The following is a 26286-nucleotide window of genomic DNA, read 5'->3' on the forward strand; positions in this document are numbered from 1 at the left end:
ACAGACTCTGCACTTCTCCCAGAACAAACATCGGTGCAAGTTCCTAACAAACGTTATGAACTGACCACAGACTCCGGATTAAACGGTGACTTTCTTGCATGAAAAAAATATTAAAACTGTGACGTGTTGACAGCGCTAAAGCCAGGTTTTGGCAGCTTTACTGCTGTGGCTCGGTTGCCGCAAAATGGCGATATCGATGCTAATTTCTGTTAGCCCGTCTATGAGGTTTTGCATTATACGTTAGCATTAAGCTAGCGGGCTTTATATTTAGGTGATACTGGCTGTGTGTGTGTTTTGAACGTTGTTTCAAACTGTGTGGGTTTGATTGAACATCTTTTATGCTTAAATATATATATTCCCGCTTAATATATTGCTTTACTCCTCTTCTTATGCCATTTTTACTGTAGGGCAGGCTAATCTTCACTTTAGAGTGACAAATAAAACCTTGAAGCAAGAAGATTTTGCCTTTTGTTTGAAAACGGACATTGATGTACATACAGTAATTCAGTAACAGTTGTAAATATACCTTTGTACGGTTTATTTTTTAATATTTACCGTCCAAAAGCAAGCTCAGTGCTGTCTGTCCCATAGCAGAACATGACAGCGGCAGCCTCGTTTGGAACTATTGGGAGCTACATGAACCACGTGACCGCGCTGGCGGCGACATCAAAAGCTGTCGCCACTCTGTTATATCTATCGCTCTGAACCGCACTAACTGAAAAATGAAACAATGTATCATTTTAACATTTGGTGCGCACCAGGGTGCGCACTAAACAGGTGTGAATACACCCTAAGTGAAGCTTCTCTTCTCTCTGCAGGACCGCTTCCTGAGCCACTGTCACACAAACCAACAGAGGACGAAGAGGTGAGGACCACTACACACACAAACACACACACACACACACACACACACACACACACACTTACAGATAGTGGCCTGGAAAAGCCCTGCTGATCCTCTCTGGACTTTCCTGGTAGCAGATTAGGATTGTGGACACAGTCTGACTGGTAACATGTTGGAGGCTGAGAGCAGCTGCAGCTTCTCTCAAGTCACTTTAACATAAAATATATTAACTATGAAACCCACACATCATCAGAGTCTCACTGTTGTTACCTGAGATGAGTTTATTTCACACATGAAGGTGAATCAACATTTTTGACATAATGAAAATAATAAAAAGAAAACATTTCAAACTGTAATGTGTCATTAAAGACACCTAATACCTCCATATACAATATTACTGTTATCATAATACAATTACACTATTACACTGGGCTGGGCTTCAAATACCCAGTTTCCACAGTTTGTAACACACACTCATTATGACATCATCTATATTTTCCAGTTGAGTGGTGGTCACGGTGTGTAAATCGGTGGAATGTCCCTTTAATGAACAGAGTTGCCGCGGCGCTCCACAGCTACAGTCACTTTATCAAATCATAAAGTAAACAAGGAGAAGCAACTCCCCCTCTCCACACACACACACACACACACACACACACACACACACACACACACACACAGGAGGTCAGAGGTGGTCAGAGTGTGTATGTGTGTGTGTGTGTTACGTAATATCAGCTGAATGAGTGATTGTTCCTGCTGCAGCGGAGTGTGTGAACCGCTCGTTAGTTTCTCATTTGCATAATCCCCGACTCGCCCTGAGAGTTAAAGCCACTTCAATCCCATGATCCTCCAGGAGAGAGAGAGAGGAAAACACACAGTGCTGAGCTCTGGTCGCCATGGTAAAGGGTCAACCACAATGTCACCAGAGGGGCCAATCTCCTTTTCCCATCTTGTCAGTGTGTGTGTGTGTGTGTGTGTGTGTGTGTAGTGTAGTGTGTAGTGCTGCTGCTGTTTGCCTCAAGTCACATGACCTGGGTGTTTCAGTCACATGTGAAGGTGGAGTCTGTCTGAGCCACACACACATCAAACAGAAATAAAAGCTGCTAGAGGAGGAGTGTGTAGTGTGTCGTGTGTGTTAAGTTTAGTTGTCATGCAGTTGTTGTTGTTGTTGTTGTTGTGTTGTGTTGTTGACGGCCTGTAGAAACGGCCACTGGGCTTTTTGGGGTTAGAGAGTCAGTCTGTGTTTAGAAGTAGCTGCTGGTGAAGTTTATTCACACAGACACACACACATCCTTGTAAATCTATCTTTGTGAGGACATGTCATTGACATAATGTATTCCCTAGCCCCTTACCCTAACCTTAACCATCCAAAACAAACGCCTAAACTTAACCATTACTCTAAACCTAATTTAAACCTAATTATAACCTAACATCTTAACCCAAGTCTTAACCCTCAAACAGCCCTTGGAAAAAGTGAGCACCGGCCAAAATGTCCTCACTTCCCAAAAATGTCCTCACTCTGTTGGTTAAAAACTCGTTCCGGTCCTCACAACGTAGCATGTACAAGATCACACACACACACACACACACACACAGAGGGAGAACCAGAGAACTGGCTACAGTACATGTGTTTTTTTTACACACACTCACACACACTGCTGAGGCTGAGTGGCAGTGTTAATAACAGAGCAGAGTGTGTGAGGCTCTGCTGCCTCCTGCTGGATCACAGCAACACGTTTCTCTTTGAGTTCAGCTTTTCCACTCTGGAGCTGTGTGAGAGGCTTTAGTGTGTCAGACTGTTCAGGTTCACTAAGCTTCATCTCTATGAGTCACATCTGCCGTGACGATGATGTGTTGTGACATAGTATAATGAATTTAAAAATGAGTAGTAAAGAAAGAAAGTGAATGGGATTTTTGCATTGCGTTTTGGATGATGTCAGAAAATCAGCTCTGTGTCTAACACACGTTTATGATACTTACAAGTTTAGTTCAGTGAGATAATCTTCACATATGAACACATTTAATACTGTATCTGAAGCTTAACTACGATGGCTAGAAGTAAAAAAGCTAACGTTAGGCTTTAACGGACTACTACACGTCACCACCACTAAGCTTTATTTTAAAAACATTGTCTAATGGGGAAATAGGACTGTTTTTACTTGTTGAAGAGCCATAAATAACATAAAATAACCTCCATAAGAACACTCTGGCCTGTTGGGGGTGATGACGTTTCATGTTTGTCGTCGTATTGAGCAACTTGTTAGCAACCGCCTTTTTTACCACACGTAAAAGCTTCAAAATTCCCAGGTAGGGTATTTACTGACGTGTTTTATGTCCTAGAACAAAACCTGAAACTCTTAAGCTTTTGTTAACCACAGACCTAATTTGAGGTGTTTTACCAAAATCCCATTAAAAAAACATACTGACTTTTAGACGAGAGAACCAAAAATGCTAAAAGCGCTAACAGAGTTCCAGGTTTACTGGCAGACTCTATAACACATTTTTCAAATACTGAGTTATCTTATTACTAAATCAGTTCTTACCGTCTATATCTTACAGCTGCCATGAGGCTTTAAATGACAGTCAGTCAGTCAGTCAGTCAGTCTTATACTGTGTGTGTGTGTTTGAACAGACACCTGCAGTGATGAAGAGTAAAGGCTCCGTGAGCTCGTCTGCTTCCAGCGCCTCCGACTCCTCCCTGCCAACAGCCAACACCAGCTCCGGCCCTCCAGAGGTACGGCACACACCCACACACACACACACACACACACACACTCTACCCCTGTTTTTGATTTTTCTTTAGATTTTGTTCCATATTCTGTCTTTAGTTTTTCTTTCTACTATAATATTAATTTCTTCCAAGTTCCACAAAAGCTCTGTTGTCTATAATGGAACAAGGAGCTACTGTGAGGAACATCATCTGTGGTTTCAGTTTTAAATATATTTGAGTACACTTCAATTTCTTCAACAGTTCAAGTAATTTCCAACCATTTAATACAAAAAAAAAAAAAAAAAACCTTCTTACATGTTTTACTTTTACTCAGATATTGTTTCAACAATTTATTCAGCTCATTCAGCTTCCAGCTTTCAGCATTCACCCGTATTTCCTTCAGGAAATGCATTCTCTAGTTATAATTTATTGTCCTATTATGTTAGAGATATTGTCGCTAAGATATAACTGATGAAATTATGACTTTTTAATTTCTAATATTCTGAACTGTTTCTCCAGCCTGTTTTAGTTTGAATGTAGAATATAAGATGGAAGAGTTCAGACATGATTCCCAGGCTGATTGTAGAGTCGTGTTTGTCGACTATGGATTATAAACCTATGAAATAAAAACATGAAGAGCAGTTTGAATGTTGTGGACAGTTTATTATAAAGTTTGCTGAAACACTGTTCATGTCTAAATCCTGGAAGTTCCTGAGGTCAGATTTCCACCAGAGAAAATCAGGTGATTGATGTGTACAGACTGGTCCTGGGTCAGTGTCAGAATAACACACTAAACCATCTGTGTATTTTTTTCTGTGTGTGTGTGTGTGTGCAGGCTGACAGGGCTCCAGAGGGGGGCCTGGGTCTGGGGCTGTCTCTGGCTCAGGCCAGAGAAAAAGCCCGTCAGAACCGAGCCGCCAAGAAAGCCCCACCCATGGACTGGAGCAAGAGGAACGAACTGTTCAGTAACTTGTAAACACCACCACACCACCACCATCGTCATCATCATCATCACCACTCAGCTCCGTCTGCCCCACCCTCTGGTGGAGAACCCAGAGACATAATCAGTCTCTGCTCTCTGGATTTGGTTTTTGACCATAAAAGACTCACTCTGTTCGTTCAGAACATTTTAAAGTCCCGTCTTCAACAGTATTATTTGATGATTTTATTGTTTTAATTTAGGGTTTTTGCCACTTTTGAAATGTCAGTGTCACACACAGGAATGAATGTTAATATATGAAGAATGTTTGAGAGAGACGGAGACGTGCAGCTCCTCGGGTGGAGAGACCGGGTCAGGGACACCGGGGCTGTAGGGAAAATAAATTATTGGCAGATTTGAGTCAAGATTGTGAATCTACAGTTTAAATGAAGGCCAGACTCCCAGGTCTGCAATCAGAAACTAGAATGAAAGTTTTCTTTACTCACTGTCTGAAGGGACAGAGCTGAACATCTGCTGAAGCCTCGCTGCCACAGTAACCACGACAACCTGCTCCAGCACCGTCGCGGTGTTCAAGTCTTACGATGGCTGAGGCCACTGTGTAGTTGTAGAGTCATGAAACCGTGGAAACAGCCAGCAGGGTTTCTGACATCATATATGATTCAGTGAAATTATTTTTTCATGTTTCTCTTGTTCGATTTGTACATACATGAATAAATGATTTAAGAGGAAATCTGATCTGGACTGATGCTTTGACCTTTCTGAATTCTGAGACTTTGATAAGGACCAAACTGTGAAACTGGAAGAGGGTCAGAGGACCGAGGTCCAGACCAGCAGGTCCACGTTCTTTTTCACTGCAGAACTGTTTCAGGTTGTGGTTTAAAGAAAACAACGACAAAGACAAGTTCAACATGTTGACTTGGCCTCTAACGTCCCCAGATCAGAGTCCAGTCCAGCATCTGTGGAATTTGCTGGACCCATGCAGGTCCCACCTGGGGAAAATAAGTATTGAACAATAATTCACACAAATCCAAACATATATGTCCATAAATGAAGTTCTGTGTAATAAAGTGACATGACACAGGGAATAAGTACTGACCACATGAAGAAAAGGAGGAGAAAGGAATGAAAGACAAGAAAGCAGCTGGAATCTGTGATATAACAGGGTTTATACAGGAATCTTGAAGTTAATTTTAATACCTTTTTAAGATTTTTTCAAGACCTTCTCAATATTTTTTAATACCTCACCGCCACTTCAAGCTGTAACCATTTACATCAGTGACACTTTTAACGTACTAACAGTTTTAGTTTGTGATAAAGACTAAAGACCACTATGATGCAACAGAATTCAAAATAGTCTAGGATAATAAATCAAAGACACATTTTTTAATAAAAAAACAAAACAAAAAAACATTGCGCCACTCAAAAAACAAAAACAACAATCTTCTTTTCTTTTTTATGTACCGGTTCATCTTTGGTTTTTAATAAAATGAATAAATTCACACACTTTTACAATGTTTTTTAGGACTCAAACTCTTGGACAGCTAATTCTGAAAAAATACCTTCAAAATTTAAGACTTTATAAAGTCGTGAAAAGACTTTTTAATACTTTTTAAGGGTCTTCATTTTCCCAAAATCGATTTATCACCTTTTAATACTTTTCAAGACCCCGCGGATACCCTGTATAAAAAGGTTTGTCATCACCAAGGTCTCACACAAGAAGCGTCTCATGATGGGACATATCACATACCGACGCTGTTGGTTACAGACATGTTTCTGAACCCCTGAATGCACCGTTGGGGCCAGAAGTGAAAAGAAAAGAACTTCCATTTCACCATGAAACGGCCACGACCGGCTGCTCCTGGTCCAAAGAAACCTCAGAAGAGTTGTCCAAGAGCCAAGTAGCACTCACAGAGAGCTTTAGACTGACCTGGAATCAGCAGGTAAACAATGATTACTGTAATGCACTCAACCACCAAAGCCTCTGCTCACCATACAGGACTGCTGGCTTCTATATTATTTCCAACACTGTAAAACAGGACTATAATGATTTATCTGGTTTGAGAGTAAATGGAAACATTATGAATAATATAAGAACTTCTATAGATCACAGTTCTGGTTGTTTTGAGACATGTTCATGCAGAAAAGACCGAAAAAATTAACTTGCTCACATTTTCACCTAAATTCTACAGAAAGCAAATAAGACCAAAAACCTTGCACTCACATTTCACCACTGAATGAACGACACTCCCTCAGTACAAATCCTCCTTTTAATGACTTCCAGGATGATACAGAATTCATTGGAAATGTTAATAAAAGTAACAGACATCCATTAAAACTGAACACAGGAACAAACTGTGCTAAAACTTCTTGAACAAAAAACCTTGAAGACACAATAACAACAACTCCTTGATTCAGTTACAGTACAAAAAGAAAAAAACAAATCAGGGAGTGCAAAGGAGTCAAGATGGCGCGTGTTGAAGACGGCTTCAGGTGATGGCTTTTCTTTACTGGCTTCACTGAAAGACGACGGCTCACAAACAAGCGCTCAACCACACAGGAAGTGGAGTTAGGAGTTCACAATAAAAGCATCTTGCCATCACTTTGTGTAGTAAATACTCTGGAAGGTGCTTGAAGAAGAGAGGGATACAGTCGATGGAATCTGTTTCAGAGACATCTGGTTTAAATGAAGCAAACTGTGGACGTCCTGAGTGTCTCGTCCCACAGAGCCGCTCCTGTTCACTTCACGTTTACTGCCGCTCTGTGAGACAAGCCCCGCCCATTTTTGGAGTGTGTCAGAATTATTTATAAATGAAGCAATATAAAACTCTGAATGACAAAATAACGATAATTACAAATAACAGTAACAAAAGGATAATTACATGTGCCGATTAGACATTAGACATTTCTATTTTCTCTATTTTGTCTCTATTGTTCCATCTGAAGATGATTTAGTAGTTAACATTTACAGTCACCATTCCACCACTCCTTACATTTAAAACATTTTATATTCAATAGAAACAACTCCAAGGGTCCAATTTCACACTTTATAAACTACTAAACACATGTTGTGAAGAGTTTAATTGACTCCTCTAATTGGTCAGAACGATGAGGCCTCCTCAGAACTCATAGAAGGAAATAGTCTGCATGTAAAATCCATGTTGCTGAATATTTCAACTAAAAAAATGTTTGTACGCTTTCAATGAAGGTAATCATTAAATAGAAACTGTAAATGTTAAAATAAAGTTTAAAAATATATTTTTGTAATTCCATTTTGATATTCAATTATCAAATTTAAAGTAGAACAGATACATTTAAATATAAATTGAGAAATGAATACTTTTCTTTAATGCAGTTCGTACAGTTTCTCTAATCTGCAACCTGCAACAAACACACAACTCTGCTCTACAGAAACACAACGTATCTTACAGCGTTCAGTCACCTGAACAGGTCCCACTGTACAAGCGTCTTTGGAAACAGCAGAGTTACAGTAACTTCACTTCATAGCACCCTGAGGTGAGCTGTGGGGGCCTGAGCTCCACACACTCACTGACCACCAAGGACCTGACAACTCAACACACTGCAGCTACACACTCACACACACAACCTCGGGTAATGGCTTTTTTTTTACTGGTTCAATTTGATAACACACATGCACACACTGCAATTACTCACAATAATCACAACATGATGGAAGAGTTTCCAGGGCGACATGTAAACGTGATGGACCAGAAGGCTTTCGCTCATTTCCAACAGGAAGTAAACAAGCTGTCTGAGTGCGTCACTTTTTTGAGTCCCCTGGAAACACTTCCATTGTGTTGCACATATATTAGCAGCGCTTTGTGTATTTGTTTTTGTTTGTGAGTATTTGCAGCACATGATGAGTTGTGTTGTGAAATCGAAGACTGAGTTTTCAGAAGTTGTTTGTGTTCTGTGTGTTTGCAGCGCGCTGAGCCCTCAGGGCCACTGTAGCGTCGGTCAGAACTGACCAACGTGTTTCCACTGACAGTGACAGTGTTTTAAAAACCAGATGTTTCCTGATGTGGTCCTGACAGAACCCTGCTGGAGAGGAGCATAGACTTTGGTAAAAACATGTCAAATAAAATCTACATAAATATGGAATATGCTGCTTTTAATACAATAAACAATATTTCCCTGTGTAATAGACAAGAAGCAGCAGTAAGCAACATTTTATATATATATCTTTTTATATATATGTGGGATGATTTAAAGTGTGGATCAGTCCTTTTGTTATAAAGCAAACATATATAGGTATAAATATACTCAGTACAAATATACTGGCTACACACACACACAATGTCACCATAGACATATCTATACATTTAGCAGTAATGTGAATTTAATGGACCCTCGTTCCCTTTAGTGATAATAAAGTAGTGAACACACACAGGCTTCTGGGAGCTGATCTCACAGCTGCTGTTTGTTTTCCCAGGTGTGTGTCCTAAGGCGAAGTGCTCGCGTTGAAAAAACTGGCCAATATCCTCAAATGTGATCCAGACTCAGATCTCAGAGCCCGGTGCGGTTCTGAGCTCCACCGGTCCTGCTCTGGCTCCGCCCCAGCTCGCTAGACTCTGGCTTTTTCTGTCCGTCGCTCCCCTCGGGGAGGAAGAAGCCGAGGCATCAGTCCAACATGGCGTCCAGCTGGTCGGCGAGGTCATCGAACATGTTGCTGATGTCGTCCAGGATGTTTCCAGCGGCTTTCACTGTGCTGCTGCCGCTGAGGGGGAGGCGGGACAGAGGAGCGTCAGTGGGATGATTGACAGTTATCTGACAAGTCTGAACAACAAGCAGCAAATGACTGAGTTTGATGCTGTATCTACAGATAAAACCTCAGTGGAAGTAAGAGCCCCCTGTTAATATTCACACTGTATTTCAAGATTTTATTTGCCTTTATTGTTGGAAACACATGAACATTAATGATCTTATTGTAATGACATCATAATTAGTTTTAATGTTTGGTGCAATGCATTTAGTTTTTGTCTTTTTTAATAACAAGACTTTATTCTTGTGCATATAAATTACAGCTGCAAACTACTGACTTTATTTCTATAATTTACACTAGAACCTCTGTTTTATGTACAGTACCTCATGTTTTTATGTGTAAAGGAACCACAGCTGTACAGATGTGGCATCTTTTGTTCCAGTCTCTGATTAAAGGGATAGTTCAACATTTTGGCAAATTGACCCATTGCCATAATCCCTATAGTTTTAGGAGCAGGTTCGTTACCTTTAATTGTCGGTGTAAGTTATTTTTAGAGCGGCAGAGCAGCGAGCTGCTCAGGGCTACGCTACGGAGGCTCATGGGATTTCTTGGTTTCCCTCATCAAACTCATCAAATACACAATCCAACAACTCCAAAACGCTCTGGTGGACAAGTTGTGACCTGCACATTCACCACGCTATGAGATAATAACGGAACGTTACGAGACAGAGTTGTTTTAGAGGTAAATGCAGAGACTGCTTGCCAAAAAACTGCCCCCGACGGGAACGCACATCAATGGTTTTGCATGAATTTACCTCTAAAACAACAACTAGTTTCTTAAAACTAATGTGTCTCTTTATCTCCATTCTACATGACTGCCCCCACAACTGTTGAATTGCACCAGTGTCTCTATACAAACCTACTGTCAGAGTTATCTACTGTAAATTGTCCTGGACGCCCTGGGAGGCTCAGTGTGTGAATGTGTGAGCTGAGTGAGGACCGGTGGTCTTTACCCGTCCACGCTGCTCCCCTGTGCCAGCTTGTTCTCCACCACTTTGAGAGCAGCCTCCAGTGACGTGCTGGTTTGCTCCAGCCTCTTATGCGCCAGCACCTCCAGACCCGCTACACCGGCCTGAGGGGCCCCTGCCCTCCCTGCCTGGCCCCCAGAGACAGGAGGCTGCACCGGAGACACGGCGCCTTGAGCCATGGAGAGGTTGGGTCCTGTGGGACAGGAAGAGACGTTTTAGAACAATGAAACCCCATAATACAAAGTACAAACTCTTCATGAAAATGTTAGATATACAATTTTCCCGATGAAGATCTTGCACCGAACATACATAACCCCATACAAATAAATAAAATGAACCCTCCGGTGTCAGATTTGTTGTAATGCTGTTGTGGAATTGGCTGGAAGTGAGGAGGTTTTGGGAGGGAGTCTGAGACAGTTTATGTTTGATTGTGGAGGATGGTGTAACAATATGCCCTGCATATTATTATAAATATTGCATTCCTCTCTGTGAAGAGGATTATATTGATGAATTGGAAGGTTTTTGTTTGAACAACTGGCTAAAGGACTTTATAGAATTAACAAAGATGGAACGTGCAGCCTCAGTACTACAGGACCTGTATAGAGACGGTTTATGGACCTTGGATGCTCATTAAAACATACTTAAGTGAGAGGAATGCTCTTCAAGAATCATTGTAATGATACAGTCAGTATATATGAATATAAATGTTAGTTTGAAGGCAGAAAGTCCACCCCCTTGGGGAAATGTTGACACAGTGACTGCCTAAGTAAATCATTATGTACAGTAATATTATAAAACAGAAAGGTGAAATCCAGAAATCTGTTGCTAACTGTGATATAATGAGCGTATACCACAGCTACGATTCTAAAGCCTTATCACAGCATATCACTCCGCGTCAGGGAAGTATGAAGTTTGTTGTCATGTATCCACATCCACGACAATAAAAGAGAAGAAGGGACTCGCCACACTGTAGGAGCTCCCAGTGCAGTGCTCGTGCTCGAAACGTTGTCCTTTTTATAGTCCTCCAATAAATGTTTGTATATTTGGGAGCTCCTACAGTGTGGCGAGTCCTTTCTTCTCTTTGATATTCGTCTCCCTGGACTCAGCACCTGGCTGCACTTCTGAATGTGCGCGAGCCTTTTCTGTTCAAGTATCCATGACAACAAACAAATAAAAACAATGTGAATCTAGAGAAGTGACGAGTCAGGATGTAGTGTTTGGTAAGTGTTACCTGCTGCTGGCGCTGTGGGGGGGCTGAGCTGAGCGAGTCTGGACACACACACAGAACCAGCAGCAGCTCTGTGTGGACTCTCAGGCTTGGCCGTCGGTGTGTGTCTCAGCGCTTTGGGGCTGGGGGAACAGGTGTGTGTGTGGACGCTGCCGCCCAGCGTCTGTGACACCGTGTGGATCTGGACGCTGGTCAGTTTGGGAATGGCGGTCTGTGGACCAGTCTGGACCGGGGGGGGGGCTGCTTTCTGAGGCGTCGGGGGTTGGCTGCTGGGAGGCGGTCTGAGAGGACTGGAGGGTTTGGAGGACACGGGGGGCTTCGGCCCTTTACCCACGGAGCCCACTCTCTGGAAAACGTTTCTCGGAGGTTCCTCTTCGCACGGCGTCCTCGCACCGTTGTGTGTGTTTGTGTTGTAATTCGCGGCGTGCGGGTGGCCGTGGTGGCCGTTGGCCGTGGTGGTCTCCTCCGGCGTGGACGCGTCCCTGTCTTTGGGCTTGTGTCGTCTCTTCACCGTGTCCGACTCTTTCAGGTTGAACTCTGGCAGCTCCAGGCTGTTGGGGGTCTGGACCGGATCCTCTGAGGGGGTCTTGACCTCGGCGTCGGCCCGGCTGACCAGCGCCATCCGGGGCCGCTGTTTGATGGTCAGGTTCCCCTCCTCGGCGAAGGGCAGGCGGTCACAGCTGTTCTTGGGATGTCCCGCCCTTGCTGCTCTCTCGCTTTTTCTCGCTCTCTCTCTCTCCTCGGTCGCCCCCTCAGAGCCCCCCCTCTGTCTGTCGGCGTCTCCGTCCGTCCTCTCGACTCCTGACCGTCTCAGCCCCCCCAGGCCGAGGGCGGGGACGGGTTTAGAGTGCTGCAGGCCGATGTGAGGGGGAAGCAGGTGTGGGATGGGGGAGGAGGCGGGGCTAAAGACGGGGGAGGGGGGGATGTGTGTAGGTGGGGGGATGTCTATCCTCCTGGACGGGCTGCAGCCCCCGCCCCCCTCCAGCCGGGCGGCGATGCTCCTCACGCTGCCGGCGCTCTCCATCTCCACCCCCGCCTTCGCCTCCGGCTCCTCCGCCTCCCCGTTCCCCTGCTGGCGCACCGGGCTGCCGCTGGCCGAGCTCATCCTCTTGGGCGGCGGCGGGGGCGGGCCTTTGCGGCGGGAGCGCACGGCGAACGAGTGGCTGCGGTTGATGTGGCGCTGGGCCCCCGTGGCGGCGCCCCCGGCGGTGTGGCCGCGGCCCGGCCGGCGGGACAGGGTGGCGTAGGACGGCATGGCAGCGGGCGGAGCGGAGGCGCGGGGCGGCGTCTGGTCGTCGTCTTCGTCCGGCTCGCCGTCGGACAGCGCGTAGCGGGTCAGGCTCTGGGCGCGCTTCTTGTGAGCGGCCCTCTGGGGGGGGTTGTCGAGGGGGGTCTGGCCGGGCCACGGCCCCAGCAGGGCGACGGCGCCGGGCAGAGGCTTGGACAGGACGCGGGGGGCGCCGTTGGCCCCCGTCTGGGCCGTGATGTAGCTGAAGGCCTTCTGGGTGGGGGAGGGCTGCGGGGACGGGGAGGAGGGGGAGGAGGGGGGGTGCTGCGGCTGGTAGAGGCGGGTGGGAGACTGGAAGTGTTTGGCCTTGGGGGGGACGGCTGGGTAGGCGAAGCGGGGCATCTTGCTGGGGGTGAGTGGGGGCGTGAGGGGGGAGAAGGGCAGCTTGTTGGGGGTCAGCGAGCGGCTCTGCTCCCACATGTCGGTGGGTCTCTGTCGGCCTCGGCCCCCTGGACTGCTGCCTCCTCTCTTGGCCTCCTCGCCCCCCCCGGCCCCCGTGCCCCCCGCGCTCTCCTCGGAGCGGCCGGAGGTTCTGGCTCCGGCTTGTTGCTCCTGAGAATATCCTGAATTCGAATGTCCGGAATTCCCGGAGTTCCCAGAACCGCGCGACCGCGTGCTGATGCTCTCCTGACTGAGCGACATGGCGGATACCACCGCCGCAGAGGTCACGCCCCTGATCCCAAACGCCTCCGCGGCCCCTCCCCCCGCCCTGCCCATCATGGCGTTCTGCAGCTCGGAGCTCAGCTCGCTGTCCTGGAAGGAGAGCAGGGCCCTGGGGGTGCGGGGGGAGGGGCAGCAGCTGTCCGCGGGAGCGCCGGAGTGGGCGTGGGCATGAGCGTGTGCGCTGTGCGACGGCGTGTGTTCGATGGCCACCAGCTCCAGCGCCGCGGGGGGCTTTCGTCTCAGAGTCCCTCCTCCGGCTCTGTCGGCATGGTTACTGGAGCGCTGGAGATCGCAGAGTCTCTTCACTGCTAACATCAACTTCTTCTGATGTCCTGAAACACACACACACACACACATTTAGGGCTGCAACTAACCATTATTTTCATTATCAATTAATATATCCATTATTTAAACAATTAATCGATTAGTTGTCAATAAAATGTTAAAAAATATTGAAAAATTTCAATCAGTGTTTCCCAAACCACAAGACGTCCTCTAATGTCTTGTTTTGTCCACAAACCAAAGAGAGACTCAGTTTATTGTCATGAAGGAACAAAGTAACCAGAAATATTCACATTTAAGAAGATGAAATCAGAGAATTTGGACTAAGAAAACTACTCAAACCGATTATTCCATTATCAAAATAGTTGATGAATAATTTAATAATCGATTATTGTGCGATTAATCGTTTAATTGTTGCAGCTCTTAACATATTACAATGTTCCACAGTCTCTTTATGGGATCACTTCAAACAGAGACTGTGTCTCCTCTCACCGAGCTTGGTGATGCCGATCTCCTGCAGGTCCTCCCACGTGATGTCTTTGACTATAGTGATGGAGTCGTAGCCGTTTTCACTCAATCTCTTCTGGTACTGAGGAAGTCCGATCACACTGAGCCACTCCCCCAGGTCGGCCTGCAGCAACAAACACAAACATGGACTGAGTCATTGTCGTCTCGTGGACATTAGTGCTTCTACAGCTGATCCAACAGAAAAACGTGTGTTGCTCTCACAGGGATGTAGTCAGGCAGCCACTCAGGGATACTCAGTTTGCCGATCTCCATTGAGATCTTCTTCCTGTGGCCTGGTTTGGTGACTCCGATGGCCGTCAGGTCCTGATCCACAGAACACACAGTCATCACAACGTGTAAACAGCAGAACAAAGGATGAAAGGTACAGTGGGAGAAGTGGTAAGGACTGAGGAGGAGGCTGAGTGACAGAGCTCAAACAGAAACAAGTTGAACAAAACCAACAGCCCATCTAACATCTGTGTTTCTAGGCAACGGCAATAATTTGTAGCTGTATCAGTATTTGTTGCCAAAACGGTGAAATCATCCATGTCTTCATGTGTCTGTGTTGTAGTGCTTTGTGTTGTTTGTCACAGTGATGTCACCTGAAGATACCAAATTTAGCAATTTTCATATGTTAAAAATTCTTAGCAATATTTAGGAATTTTACCACATCATGATCTATGTATATATATACACATCTGATCTGATCTCAGCACTATTGTAATTAGTATATTGAATCATTTTAACAATCACTGTGGTACTGGTACTTGTTGGAGGAACAATATTTTTTATTTTTTATGTATATTGGTGCATAAGAAGTGACAAATTCAAATTGTAATCTTGTAATATTAATGTAAAATAAGTCATCAGCCTCCAAAACTCAACATTAACATAGGAAGATTTGTGAGATATTGTGTGAAATACTTGGAAAAAATAATTGGAAGAGATTTTGTGTTTTCCACATCTGCTGAAAGCTTTGGCCCCGCCCTCTTTTCTCTGAGCTGTAAAGCAGTGAAACAGTCTGTCACTGTCTGATGATGTGTTAAAGCTGTGACAGTGACACACACCTCGGGGGTCATCCTGCTGATGGTGGGCACGTCGTATCCTGCGCTGATGAAGTTGGAGGTGTACTGCTCCAACTGGAACTCACACAGCCACTGGTAGATGGCCTCAGAGTCCTAACGGCAGAGAGGAGGCAGGTTTACAACACACACACAAGCATGCATCCACACACACACACACACACACACACACACACACACACACAGGCTACTGAGCTCACCTTGCCCTCCAGAAGGTGCTCCGGTCTGACGAAGCCTTTCTGAGGAGTGCCGTTGACCTGCCGACGGGAGCCACCTGCAAAACATAACACACACGATCCCTCAAGGTGAGTGACAGCCGAGTCACTGATGAGACAAGATCTAACAGTGACCACCATAGTTTCCTCATACAGCTGCTGAGTGGTGCCTTCTCCATCTCTCCCTGTCTTCAGCACAAGTCAAACATTCTGATTACATTCTCTCTCCAGGCTGAACGCATCAGTCTACTTTTTAATTAGAACAGTTTACAATAACCTTTATCTAGAAAGCAGCTCAAAACACAGAGAGACTTTGCAGCGCTACAGCAGATGTCAAGACACTTTTAAACCAGTTTGACATGAGGACTGGAAACAGTTAACCCTAACCCTTTAAAGTTTACTATCACACTGTTTGCCGATGTCATATCCTCTCCACTACACCATGAAACCATCAAAAGAATTCCAGACTTGTCAAGTTATGACTGAGAGGAGTGGTAAGACAGGACTACTGTGCACCAAATGCAGAAGACACATTAGATTAGAAAAGTCATCCTGTGATTGATTGTATTGTATTGTCAGCTCTTAGTTTACTAATTTACAGGATTATGTCTGCACAAGTTAGTTATTTTTCGTAAGTGAAGCAGCTTTTAGTTTTTATGCTCCAAGCCGATGGAACAGTCCAAACTGTTGTTGAGTTCATTTCTAAATATCAACTCAAGACACAGCTCTCCAGCCTGGAGTTCATCCAATATGATTTTTAGACATTAGTCACATTAGTTTATGTTATTATGCACAAATGTGTTGTAAATTGTATTTCTTTCTCTATGTACTTTTATTAGAGGTTTTCTTCTGTTTGTCTTTGTTTGCACCACTTGCTGCAGCTACTTTCCAGAGTTTTGCCAGGTTTAGTCAAACAGCATCTAGTGAAGAGGTATTTGTCCTCAGGCTGAGACAAAGCTCCGTCTTCACAAAGAGAGAACTACAGCTTGAGCAGAACTAATTCATTTAAACAGCTGAGTGACAGGTCCTAATGCTCCCTCAGAGAATCATCTTCACCGTCTTCATGTAAATGTGAATAAATTAAATACAGAAGATGACGTCTTACCCTTCAGGAGGAAGAGGAGCGACAGAGCTCCAGACGTCCGGCCCTTCATCCTTCCCTCTGCCTGTGCTGCATCACACTGATGTTACTTCAACTGTCTGTCTCTCTCTGTCTCTCCATCATTAACACATCTGTTTGGCTCTTTCCTGACTCCTTCGTGTCTCCTCCCTCTAACCCCTCCCTCCCTCCCTCGCTCCCACCCTGAGGTCAGCACTGACCCTTGGCTTCATCTAGCATGTCCTTCCTTAATATGTAGCAGAGCCCCTTCTCAGCACAAACAGATTTACCTGCTATATGTGAATCCTTCACCTGCTGCTCAGATCCAACACGTTTCCCTGCTCTGTGTTATTCCCTTTGAGAGGTGATCAAGTGTTTCTATGTGCTCAGTGACGGAGAGAACTGGTGCTTTTATTGGTTTCAGTGGTGAAGTTAGAAAAGTCCATTGTCTGCCGCTCCATCTCATTTCCTCTCAGACTGACGCCAGCAGCAGCTCAGTCTGCGGAGCCTGAGTCCTGCTGCTGCATTCCTCAGGTAGAGTGAAGTTACACAAACAGCATCACTCATCTTTGATGCTGTTCACCGTGAGGGTGACACTGGACCAAGGTCTTTAAACTGCTCTGAGTTTTATTTCTAGTCTGTTTTTTCAAGACGGAACTTGATAACACTTCAACATTTAAAGTGAAAGGTACAGTACAGCGCGTTGTTGAATCAAACAAGGATTTGGGGAAAATGTCCAAAAGAAATAAATGTTTCAAGTCAATGAAGTAAAACTATGTATTTTCAAGAGGTTTTGCTTATTTAGAAGAAACTAAAGCAATCACATGATGTAGTGTAGTTCAAGTTTTGAAGCACAGCAAAAAGTGTTGTCTAGAGCAGTGGTTTTCAAAGTGGGGTTCGAGGACCCCCAGGGGTCCTTGAGAGGGTTCAAGGGGGTCCCCAACTGTTTTCTAGAATTTTTAAAGTTTTTTTTTATTATTATTATTTTTTAACATTTATATATAAATATATAATAAAAAATTTGACCACTTTTTCTAGATTTTTTCATTTACGGTATTTATTTTACCAGTTTCTTCTAGGATTTTCTATTTTCCAGAAATTTCTCTACAATATTTCCAAAGATTCCTGCCATTGGCCCTAATTGGAACATACATTGACTAAAAATGTAATGTTCTTCAGTCTCATAACAAATATTTGTGTATTTGCTTCAAAATTCTGTCCAATGGGGGTCCGTGGTCTGATTTGCGTCAATTTAGGGGTCCTTGATGTAAAAAAGTTTGAGAACCACTGGTCTAGAGAACACAAGTCACAGAGGACAGAGACCAGAACAGAGGTTCAACTGTCAGGAAAAAAAGCCCAGGTTTAAGACTGACTCTGGAAATACAGCCAAAATCAAAGTATCATTTTTGTGCTAATAAATTGCATTATTGTTTTACTTTGAAAATATTCCCTTTCTTTAATTATAATAATCATTATAATTAAAAGAAACAAAGACTTGAAATATCTTAGCTTGTGTGTAATGAATCTATACTGTATATTACTATATATGAGTTCAGTACTAAAATAAATGAACTTTTCCATTAGTTTCTTATGAATTAAGATGTGCCTGTATTTCATTCATTGTATTTTGTTTTCAAGGTTTTGTAGGATTCTTCTGAGGCACACAGTGTTATTCCACAGAGAAGGGAACAGATGGCTGATGTTCTGTTTCCTCACTCACCTGTGGATCCATCAACCTGTTTGCTGCGGTCGGCTCCTGCCGAGTGGAGGTGGTCTCCTGATTCACCAGCAGAGGGAGCCATCTGCACACAGAGAACACAGAGGGGGATGATGGACAATATCCACCTGAACACAAGTCAGTCCATCCAGTAACAAACGTCTCAATTCTTTCACTTTTAACCAGAGAGGAACCAGTTTCACTCCGACAAGTTTCAACCCATCATTGTTTGTAGAATTTATCCAAGAGCAGATCTGCCTTCCTGTCTCTTCCTCCTTCATACGTTCCATCAGTGTCTCCTCTGGGAGCAGTTTCTCACCTTGCCAGTGTCGGTGTTGTGACGATTGTGATTCCCGTTCTGTTTGTGGCTGCTTTCAGAGCTCTGGCCGCTGCCGGCGCTACGACTGCTGCCCACACTGCCCGAACTGCCGACACTGTTTCTGTCACCTGAGAGTGAGAAAGAGCGACAAGAAAAAGAGAGATCAGAGGGTAAAATGAGACTTTAGTTGGGAAATGAGACATAAACTGTAGAGTTTTTATTCACTGATAGAAGTCTGGTGAGAGTGCACTGCAGAAGAAAGCAAAAAACTGTTTTAACAAGTCACTGTCTTCAAGACGAACAGACTGAAAGAACTAGAATCACCACCTCACAGTTGTATCCATCATATGTAACGGGCAGAAACGTCACTGTGCTGTTGACCTTTCTTTGCCCTATCAGATGTTTTAAGAGAAACCGGGTCGTAACATGTGTATGAATTCATGAGTTGAAATGAAACTCGTCTTGTGAGCTCACAGTGACCTCCACCTTTGACCAGGAAAATGTAATCAGTTCATCCTTCAGCGTGACATTTTGCCAAATTCGAAGAAGTTCCCTCAAGGCTTTACTGAGACATCTCCTTCACATGAATCAGATGGACAACACTGAGAACACCGGCTCTGACTGCTGCTCTTGGAGAAAAATAATTATGATAATAATATTCCGTCTTTGTTATTTCAGGAGAGATTTGGGATTGGAAGCAGACGTTGCTTTATCTCTTTGCTTATTAGAAGCAGAACTAAAAATACAAATTTCAAGACTCCACACACTCCAGGAAATGACTTGTTTCAGTTGTTCTTTCAGCTTTTTGCTGCTCAGGCTTCAGGGTGGAGGTGAGTGAGTCTGAGTCAACTGACAAACTGCAACAAACCTGACACCAGAACACACTGGAACCAAAGCACAGGCTCTGCTGTTGTTATTTACTGTTACAGCACGTCCTCCTGTGGGAAAACAACTGTAGTTATGGTTACTGAAGCGTTGGGGGTGTGAGTTGTGTGTTTGGGGTGCTGGAGGAGGAGGGGGAGGGGAGGGGAGGACTTTTCAGGGTGGCATTGCAAGGTCAAGACTTTGGGATATAAAGGGATAAAGATGAGAATAAGCTTCCTGCCAGAGGCCCTGTTTATCAGAGCAGCAGGGACTGGAGCTGGTCTACAGGTTCACACAGGGGCAGGGGGGGTTTGGGTGCAAACAGGGTGCAGGGGGATGGGGGGCGCAGGCGTTTGGGACCACACACTCTTACCAGTGGGAGACCTCCTGAGGACCCAAATGTCCTGAGTGGGGCTAGCAGGACTAGCTGGGGCTGAGAGCTGACTGCCAGGTGGAGCACCTAACAAATACACACACACACTTTAGATCCACACTCACTGGTAGCCCACACACTGACGAGCTGGGGGGGGGGTCTACCCAGCCCACCACCGGACTGGTCGAGAGGAGGCTGGGATCAGAGTGGTGTTTGGAGGGGGAGTGTGAAACCTGGAGGGGTCAGGGTGGTGAGGGGGGCAGGGTGAACGTTTCACAGGTGGAGAAAAGAAACCAAACAGATGGTTAGGTGTGTGTGTGTGTGTGTACCTGAAGGATCATAACCGTGGGTGTATGAGTCATCAGTCTGAATGGTGGGGCCGTGGCTGGAGGGAGGAGCTCTGGATGGAAAGTGCTGCCGTTGGCAGGGCATGGAGGCCTGGCGGGAGAGAGTGCCCCCTAGGGTCAGGGAGACAGGGTGCATGCATGACTGAGGGCAGGTGGATGGCGCGCGTGCACGTGCTTGTCAGTTTGAAGTGCATGCACAGCAACGCAAACATGCTGAGGGACCGAGAGGTGACGTCTGGAGATGACATGATGAACCCTGTCACGTTTTCACCTTTAGTTTAGTTTATTTTGGTCTCGACATGGCAAATCATACGCAAATCAAAGTAATCAAAAAGTAAATAAAGAAAGTGAACAATAGACATTTAGGATGAAAAAGTGTAGGCTGAAGCTTATCTTATTTTGCATACCCTATTATAAATCAGGTTATATTCAAAACTATGCAATCTACTAGTTCCTATTTACGGAAGAGGATTAGGGCCACTGTGGGGAAAAAAAAGGTGAGTTCTGACTTTTTTTAAAGTCAGAATTATGAGAAAAAAGTCATTAATCTGAGATTAAACTCAGAATTCTGACTTTGATCTCAGAATTCTAACTTTTATTCTCAGAATTCTGACTTTTATTCTCAGAATTCCGAGTTTAAAGTGAGAATTCTGACTTTGATCTGCATGTGTTTTTAAATCATTCTCCAGATTATTCCATAGATTGACAGCTGTTACCGTTTAGTTTATGGAACAACGACTAAAAAAACTTTTAAAAAAAGGAGCAGATTCACAGTAAGTAACTCTGGTGTTGCATAAGACGCTGCTGATCACCAACGACGCAGGGAGGGGCTCACTTCTCCTTTGTCTGCTGCTGGTCCATGGTTGCTGACACCACTGACATTATCACAGAGTTCAGACACACACACACACTGCTGAGTTTGCCTCATAAGCAAAGAGCCCATCACCGACTTTAAGTCAAACTCTCTTTCTCTTGTCTCTTCTCCCTCAAACATGAACAAACACACACATAGACACACACACACCCACGCACACACACAGAGTGCATAATATCCCAATGTAGACTGTGAGGGCTTTAGCACTGAGCTGACACTCGGCAATCTGGCCATAGTAATCCTATTAATGTGTGTCTGTGTGTGTTTGTGAGTGTGTGTGTGTGTGTGTATCCTGGCTTGTTGAGGACCTAGAAGGGAAGTGTTTTATCTCGTGTGTGTGCATTGCTGTCACTGCTGGACCCCTTGCTCTTGCCTGCCCCACTGTCTGAATGTCAGTAGCTTTTACAGCTGCAAAACAAACACAGGGCTCGTATTGCTTTTATTCACAGGGATTAAATCAGATCATTTACAAGCGTCTGAACTCCCCAGTGACCGCGCATGCCAACATGACGGATCCTGCTTGTGTACAAGTGGCAAGATGTATTCTTAGCCCAGATATAACCATTGCCCCGGGTCAAGTTAGCCCTTTTAACACCACTCAGGCAGCTCAACCCCCCAGTGGAGCGAGTCTAATATGGCCCTGTGACCCTGACTTATCATAGTCAGAGGGTGACATCACAGCCGGCATTTATTCCTCAAGTTCACTTCTTCTTTTTCTTCACATATCAAGTTGGTGTTATCTGGTGTTTCATTACAAATTCTTAATTAGCACATTTGCAGGATGAGCATGTAGAGCAGGGGTCTCCAACACGTCGCTTGTGAGCTACCGGTATAGCTCGCACCCCCTTTCCCAGTAGCTCGCCAGGATTAATGAATCATAGCCTACATAAACTTGAAAACTTGATTGGTCACTCAGGAAACCTGCACCTTATATCCAGGATTTTCCCTGCCTATGGTGCCGCCTTTGTTGAAGCGTGTGTGTGTGCATAGGGCCGTTCAAATGTAACGTGCAGATGCGCGTCATGTGTGCTCAAAACCAAAGCGAAGCCGTAGCGGCGCACAGAGGAAAAATCTAATTTTTTTGGGAGGCAGCAAGCGCACCGCATGTCATGTGATAAGAATCGACCAATCAGCTCCATGGACCTGCTTCTCCTGCAGCAGCATGCTACCCGGTTGGTGTTGAGTCAAATCCCGGTTCCCTGCCCAGCTGTTTCTCCCCTAATGTTTCCCATGGAGCTCTGCCCCGAGATGTAGAATGTGTATTATAGAAGAGAAACACACATTTCAGGACCACTGACTTGTATCATCAGAACAGACATGTGATTTTCAATAATAATTTCAGTTATCAGTATGATAGAGGCTTAAAACATACTATTTTCACAGTTTTGTTTTACAAACGTACATAAAGAATTAATGTTACAAAACATGAGTAGCTCTCAGAGGAAAAAAGGTTGGAGAACCCTGATGTGGAGGGATGAATGCTTTCCTCAGAGCTGTAGTTTACAGCATGACGTCTAGTATGTGGCTGTGGGTGTGGCTGTATAAATCTGATCCAGGGCAAGGATCCTGACTAGCACGGTGGCACCTGTCTACATGTTTACATGGTGTTTGCACTCTACTGTACAGCACAGTGGGGCAGCTGGTAGCTTTGATTCCCTGCCACCCTGGGAGTCTGGGGTTAAACAGGGCCAGAGATCAGAGTCAGGGCTGAGATGGCGGGAAGACAAAGCTACTTGTCAGCAGAGGCCGTTAGGAGACCAGCAGTAGGTCTGAGTCCGTTCACCCCGATGGGAGAAGTGAACAAGATTACAGCCTCATCCTTTTCCCCAAGAGTCACCAAAATAAATATTGGATCCATTTTTCACAAGCCACAGACCTTGTGTTCAAACAGGCACTAACAATTTCTGTGTTTTTCAGACAAATGAGAAGAAAATGTAATTTGCCTTGTCTCTGTCTCAGCAGCAGAGATAACGCTCCTCTCCGATGCTTTTCCTGACTGTCGCTGCCTCTTAGGAGACAGGAAGTACATACTATGTCATACCAGTGGCACAGCTTGTGATGCATCATCTCCTCTCGGAGAATCCCTGTCGTCGCTACTGAGTGTGTTTGTAGTATCTGCAGATGTTGTGTTGGTCTACCTGCTCGTCTGCTGAGGACCTCCACCACTGAAGGGGGGAAGAAGCCCACCCGGTCCGTGCCCCGCTGGGTGTCATGGATGTGACCTTTCCACCGGCCATCCGAGTGCTGCTCCAGCACCTGATGCATACAAATCAGGAGGACACGGAGACTAAAGTGTGAGTGTGTGTCACTGCAACCAGCATTGGTCAGATCATAACTCAGAACCAGAACCAAGGAGACTACTTTTTAGCATTTATAAACTGTTTATAAGTGGGTTATTAACTTGGCTGTTCACACTATAAATCATAACTATAATATATCTGTATATATCATATAAGTTATAATTAGTTTTCATACATTGTTAAATGAATACATACAAGTTAATTGACTGATCTTATTAACAAGTTAACAACTTGTTAACAAATACCTCATCAATAAATAATAGTAATACTACACATACAATAATGTAATAATAATTTAATGATAGTAATAATACAGTAGGCAACTCATTAAAGGGATAGTTAAACATTTTGGCAAATTGGCCCATTGCCATACTCCCTGTAGTCATAGCAGTAGGTTTGTTACCTTTAATTGTCGGTGCAAGCTGTTTTTAGAACGGCGGAGCAGAGCCGTGAGCTGCTCAAAACTACTCTACAGAGGCTAATGGGATTTTTTGGTTTCCTCATCAAACTCATTGTGACCTGCACATTCACCACGCTATGAAATAATAATGGAACGTTACAAGACAGAGTTGTAACCCAGTTATAAATAGTAGTCATAGCAAAATTGTACAGATAAGTCAATACTAATTTTGGTGACTTAAAGTAAATAAAATATAATAAATGTTGTCTTTGCAGGGAACAAAACAGCTTTTTAACCTCCCTTGTCAACTGCACGTTAAGTCTTAAATATGCACATCACGTGTGTGACTCCTCCAGGCATGTTTTTAACACCATAATGAGAGAGCCAATGAGCTGGAAATGCTCTGTCTATTCATTGTGAGTGTTAACAAAATGCCTGAAGAGGACAAAAACAAAAGAAGAAGAAAAAAAAACACCTCTGCCCTCCCAGAGACACGACACAACAACACATGAGTTCATACAGAAGGAGTGGGAGATGTCATAGCGACTTGTACAGAGATATCAAAATACACATCAGTGAGCACATGAAAAGGCACGCACGAATTAGTGCAAACATTGTGTGTGAGGGAATGAGCAAACAGGCTGGTAATGAGAGAGTGACAGCAACAAGTTGGCGCCTGTTCCTCTGCTCCTGCTCAGGGTACACTAAATTACCCCGCTGCATCCACCACCAATCCTAACAACACCGCCTCGCTCACTGAAGTCTGCAGCAGAGCATCCTGTGATTTCCCTCCCACTGAGCGAGGCAGCTGCAAGAAGGTGGTGAATGAATTTGTAGCAGCTGCCACAAAACAGAGTAAGATCAACATAACTACAGTACATATGGCTGGTGTTACACTAACTCCTGTACAGTAACAACTAACCTTCATTTAGGAATGATGCAGCCAGGTCAATGTGACATGTGAACATGAAGAGGAGTCCTAACCAGCAGTGTTCTCACATGAGCAGTATCACTACGATGGAAGGATGCTGCCCCGAACCACCCATGCTCAATGGCTAAGGGACATTATGTCCTGTCTAGGCCTGGGGAAAATCCAGTAATCCATCCATTACTCATACCATTTTTTTTTTTGTATTAATGTGTGAGGACCTTTCCTTGGATACTGAAAATCTCTCCTCACAACGGGGTCTCATTCTCTCCCTTCCATTTGGTCTTATATGTCCTATAAATGTCACTCACCTTGACATCTAATTCCAGATAAATTCCTTATTCTCAATTTCTCCCCATTTTCAGCTCATCTCTCTCCTTCTCCTAAGTGTAAACATAACCCAGGACTCCCAGCAAATGTGTATTACACATCTCCAGAGTGTTTTCTTTTCCTTTGTGTATATATGTATATAATTGTGGCAATACTGTATATCTATATAAGGTCTCAGTGTATGGGGAGTAGTGGCTTGAGAGGGCGGAAGGGGTTCAAGTTCACATTGTGCTTCGAATATAGATACTGTACACATATGAACAGTTTCATTATGTAGATATGTTTTAAAAAAAACAATAAATAGATGAGAAAGGAAAAAGCTGACATGGTTTTTTCCATGTTTTTTGTCGACAGTATTCGTCCACAATGACCTTCTGTGTTGTTTTCTCTATTTTCTGTCAAGATGCCAAGATCAGACAACACTGTATTCTTTCCTTTTGAGATCAAAGAGCCACACACTGCACCCAGATTGGTCTTTCACGACTTGCATGGCATACATAGGTGACTGGAGGAAATGAGCTCCACACTAACACCAATAAAATCCCAGAGTTCACAGCTGAGGTCATAGAAGATACAGACAGATTGTAAAAGTTATCATCAACATAAAAGAACATTCAGAGGAGTTTTTGTCAGGATATCACACTGCTGGTGTTGGCTGTTTGACACTATGATGCCCAACACAGTAAAAAATCATCCATCATGCCTCACTCTTAGTTTTTTTTCCTTCCACTCAGCATCTGTTGTCTCAGGGCAAAATCAGACTGATAGTCGGACTGTGGCATGAATAAAGTAGAACTCAACACACAGCTGGCAAATCACAAAAACCTCCTACTGTTTTTTTAAATGTTGCTATGAGTTAAAGTGTCACTGGGCCGCCTGGAGCTGGTTCTGAGAACAGCAGCAGCAGCAGAAGAGCTCAGAGTGTGTGTGAACTGTGTGGTGGGTGTTTTGGGTAGCCTGTATAGGCGTGGTGCTAATGTGGGGTCTGGAACACAACGATGAGGCGCTGCTCGCCAGTAAAAATGCTGTGGAATTTGAACATTACTGACTTTGGCAGCAACTCAACAGTTGTATCAGTAAAAGTGCACCACACTCCCTCATCCAATGTAGTGAGATAAAGAAGCAGAAAGGAAAAAAACATTCTGTGGCATCTGAGAATACAATGATGCAAAGACAAAACAGGGAAAATAAATACTTTTTGTCACAGCAGAAGACAGGGAGTGATAGT

At 44.4% G+C, this 26286-nt stretch overlaps 2 protein-coding genes across 4 annotated transcripts in view; one reads left to right on the plus strand and one right to left on the minus strand.

The window, feature by feature from the left end:
• Positions 1 to 5224, plus strand: part of LOC146967587 (Na(+)/H(+) exchange regulatory cofactor NHE-RF1-like) — a 28646-nt gene extending 23422 nt beyond the window's left edge. Inside the window, exons 4-6 of the mRNA XM_085760759.1 lie at positions 819 to 865; positions 3477 to 3578; positions 4390 to 5224. Coding sequence (XP_085616885.1) covers positions 819 to 865; positions 3477 to 3578; positions 4390 to 4530 — 290 coding nt within the window. The 3' untranslated portion in view covers positions 4531 to 5224. The remainder of the gene's footprint in view (positions 1 to 818; positions 866 to 3476; positions 3579 to 4389) is intronic.
• A 2896-nt stretch (positions 5225 to 8120) lies between these two features.
• LOC146967588 (caskin-2-like) overlaps positions 8121 to 26286 on the minus strand; it is a 59423-nt gene continuing 41257 nt past the window's right edge. Inside the window, exons 11-22 of one of the 3 annotated variants that reach the window (XM_085761002.1) lie at positions 23239 to 23356; positions 20209 to 20337; positions 19880 to 19966; positions 18643 to 18770; positions 18327 to 18408; positions 15493 to 15566; positions 15278 to 15388; positions 14433 to 14534; positions 14196 to 14334; positions 11474 to 13753; positions 10228 to 10435; positions 8121 to 9229 (exon numbers count right to left, since the gene is read on the minus strand). In XM_085761002.1, the coding sequence (XP_085617128.1) occupies positions 9133 to 9229; positions 10228 to 10435; positions 11474 to 13753; positions 14196 to 14334; positions 14433 to 14534; positions 15278 to 15388; positions 15493 to 15566; positions 18327 to 18408; positions 18643 to 18770; positions 19880 to 19966; positions 20209 to 20337; positions 23239 to 23356 (3555 nt within the window). In that variant the 3' untranslated portion in view covers positions 8121 to 9132. The remainder of the gene's footprint in view (positions 9230 to 10227; positions 10436 to 11473; positions 13754 to 14195; positions 14335 to 14432; positions 14535 to 15277; positions 15389 to 15492; positions 15567 to 18326; positions 18409 to 18642; positions 18771 to 19879; positions 19967 to 20208; positions 20338 to 23238; positions 23357 to 26286) is intronic. The other 2 variants (XM_085761003.1, XM_085761004.1) reach the window with 2 other exon arrangements.

The sequence above is a fragment of the Trachurus japonicus genome, chromosome 19 (genome assembly GCF_045865225.1).
Source record: "Trachurus japonicus isolate A0001 chromosome 19, Traja_1.0".
Lineage (NCBI taxonomy): Eukaryota > Metazoa > Chordata > Actinopteri > Carangiformes > Carangidae > Trachurus > Trachurus japonicus.